Here is a 2,384-nt window from a genome sequence, read left to right on the forward strand (position 1 = left end):
CGCTGCTTTGCTCTCGCCTGTTTTCTTTGCTACTTTCGGCTGCTGTCCTTTACTCGGGTGAGTGGGGGATTTTCGCGCGTCACGATGCCTGTTGTTGTTGTTGTCCCTTCTGTTCCATTTCATACTCGGAATCGAACAAGCTCTCGCTATATTTATATTGATTATGTTTGTAAAGCGATTCAGGCCTTTTCAAAATTCTTTTGCCCTCTAAACTCTACGACTTTAAAAATTTCTCTCGTATGTTTTGAACTGCCGTGGACATTTATTTATTCGTAATGTGTACGACCAACTAGTGGTGATAAGAGAAATCAAGTATAGTGACGGCATGTGAGTGTTTTCGGAAGACCCGTGTGTATAGGCGCCCACTTCCTGCCTGGTAGAGGCGGTGGTGGTGGTAGTGTAACTCCCTCGCCGAGATTGTGGCCACCCTGGGGCTACTTAGCTGTTGTTTTGCTCCAGTTAGCCGGGGCGGGGTGGGGTGGGGGGCGAGGCGTGGCGAGTCCTTCTGAGATTTGCGGCCGGCAGGCGGGTGGTGGTGGTGGCCGTGTCGTAGATGGATGTGTGGATGGAGGTTTGGCGCATCTAATATTCACGGGCCGTGGCCGAGGCCGCGGCGACCAGACCGCAGTGCTCTGGAGAGATTATGCGCTCTCTGAGGCCTTGCGGCCGAGGCCTGGGGTGGTGCGGCTGAGGCCGTGCGGTGTGCGTTTAGTGTGCGCTCTGATTCACCCGGCTCACTCGTCATCCTGGCGAGAATATGCCAGGGCCTGCTGCCGACCTGCCCTGCCCCAAACACTTCATCGTGGTGTGGATGAGTATCGTGACGAGCGTCGGATGTCGTCCACACTAATTGTTTGTCATGTGCAGTAAATACTCTAAATAGATGGAACTGCTTCAATTAATTTGTTGTTGTTGCTCTTGCTACTTGAAATAAATTTGCACATATTTTAATATCGTATTAATTTTCTTTCTGTTAAAATATTTTGTAAAACCGCGGTCCTCTATTTATTGAACTTTTTCAGCGCGTCTTTTTTTCCCGCCCCCCAAGTTAAATAAACACACACGCGCTTCGTTTCGACGTGTATTGTTTCGCTCTTTTCGCCTGCTGGGCCAGCCCCAGCGCCGCTGCCGGCCACTCCATCTGCGGGGGCGTCTCTCTCTCTCTCTCTCTTTCTCTCCCTCTCACTCCCTCTCACTCAGCCCCCGCCCCCGCCAAACTCATTCTGGATGCTGGTGGCGTCCTGGCCTGTGGTGGTGTCCCGGGCTAGTGCTGGCCGGGCGGCCCTTCGCCCTCTGCAAATACTCACAATGGGTAGCGGCGTGGCTGAATTTTCCTCGTTTTTCTCTGGGTTACCCCCCTCCCCCTCTCCTACCGTGCCCCCTTCCCCCCGCTCCCGCGCCTGCCCCCTCTTCTTTGTGTAAGAAGCGAAGCTGCAAGGAATACGTGCTTAGGCAAAAGAGCAGCTCCATCAAGCATACGGATAGAGGAATTACCAAATACACCAAAAATAAGAAATACACAATACAAACACTTATTCGCAATTTTGTCTCACAAACATATAATTTGCAATATTTTTTGATCGGCTTTTTTTTTTAATAATTGCAGCGAATTTTTTTCTAACGCCTTTTTTTTTGTGTTTGTTTGTGTTTGCAGGTGTGGTTCCAGAACCGGCGCGCCAAGTTCAGAAAGCAGGAGCGGCTGGCGCAGCAGAAGGGTCCCCATACCCCGAACGGCGAGTCCGGCGGCGGAGGCGGGGCGGGCAGCGGAGGCTCGTCCCCCGTCAAGTCGGAGCAGGGTGGCGGAGGCGGCGGCGGCGCAGGGGCGTGCGCTGCGCCCGGGGGCGGCTCCGGGGCCGGCGCGGGGGCGGCTGGGGGCGGCGCGGCCGGCGGAGGCACCACGGCCCCCAAGTCGGACAAGATGGCGACGCCCCAACACTCGCCGCTCCACGACGTCAAGCCCATGAACGGCACCAGTGAGTATAAATTGTCACCTTTTGTTTGATCTGTTTTATCTTAATGTTTAGATCTACCATCTCAGAAAGGTCCCCGGGGCCGTTGGGTCGCAATAGATGGGACGAAAAGCAAGCTTTTTTTCACAAGCACTTTCGTATCGATTTGGAGTTGATCGACTAACAATACGATGCTGTTTACAACAAATTTGATGAATAAAAATGGCAATCAATGTTGTAAAATTGCGGGGATACTTTTGCCTGTGACGTGGTTCGAGCAAATAGTATGCTGCGTCGTCCCGCCGGTCGCCGCCTGCAGGCCGTCAGGTAGGCAGGCCCGCACGACACCGGTGCGCGGCCTGGCAGCGTGCGGCCTACCTCCCAGGCGCTGGCGAGTGTGTCTTTTATAAACGTAAGAGGGAGTCGCCTCCTGTA

The 2,384-nt window shown here is 53.8% G+C and overlaps 1 protein-coding gene across 1 annotated transcript in view; it reads left to right on the forward strand.

Moving 5' to 3' along the window:
• Window positions 1–2,384, forward strand: part of LOC113211880 (paired mesoderm homeobox protein 2B-like) — a 38,548-nt gene that overhangs the window by 31,493 nt on the left and 4,671 nt on the right. Inside the window, exon 3 of the mRNA XM_026430398.2 lies at window positions 1,655–1,973. Coding sequence (XP_026286183.2) covers window positions 1,655–1,973 — 319 coding nt within the window. The remainder of the gene's footprint in view (window positions 1–1,654; window positions 1,974–2,384) is intronic.

This window comes from Frankliniella occidentalis, unplaced genomic scaffold (genome assembly GCF_000697945.3).
Source record: "Frankliniella occidentalis isolate FOCC.00 unplaced genomic scaffold, Focc_3.1 Scaffold9, whole genome shotgun sequence".
Classification (NCBI taxonomy): Eukaryota; Metazoa; Arthropoda; class Insecta; order Thysanoptera; family Thripidae; genus Frankliniella; species Frankliniella occidentalis.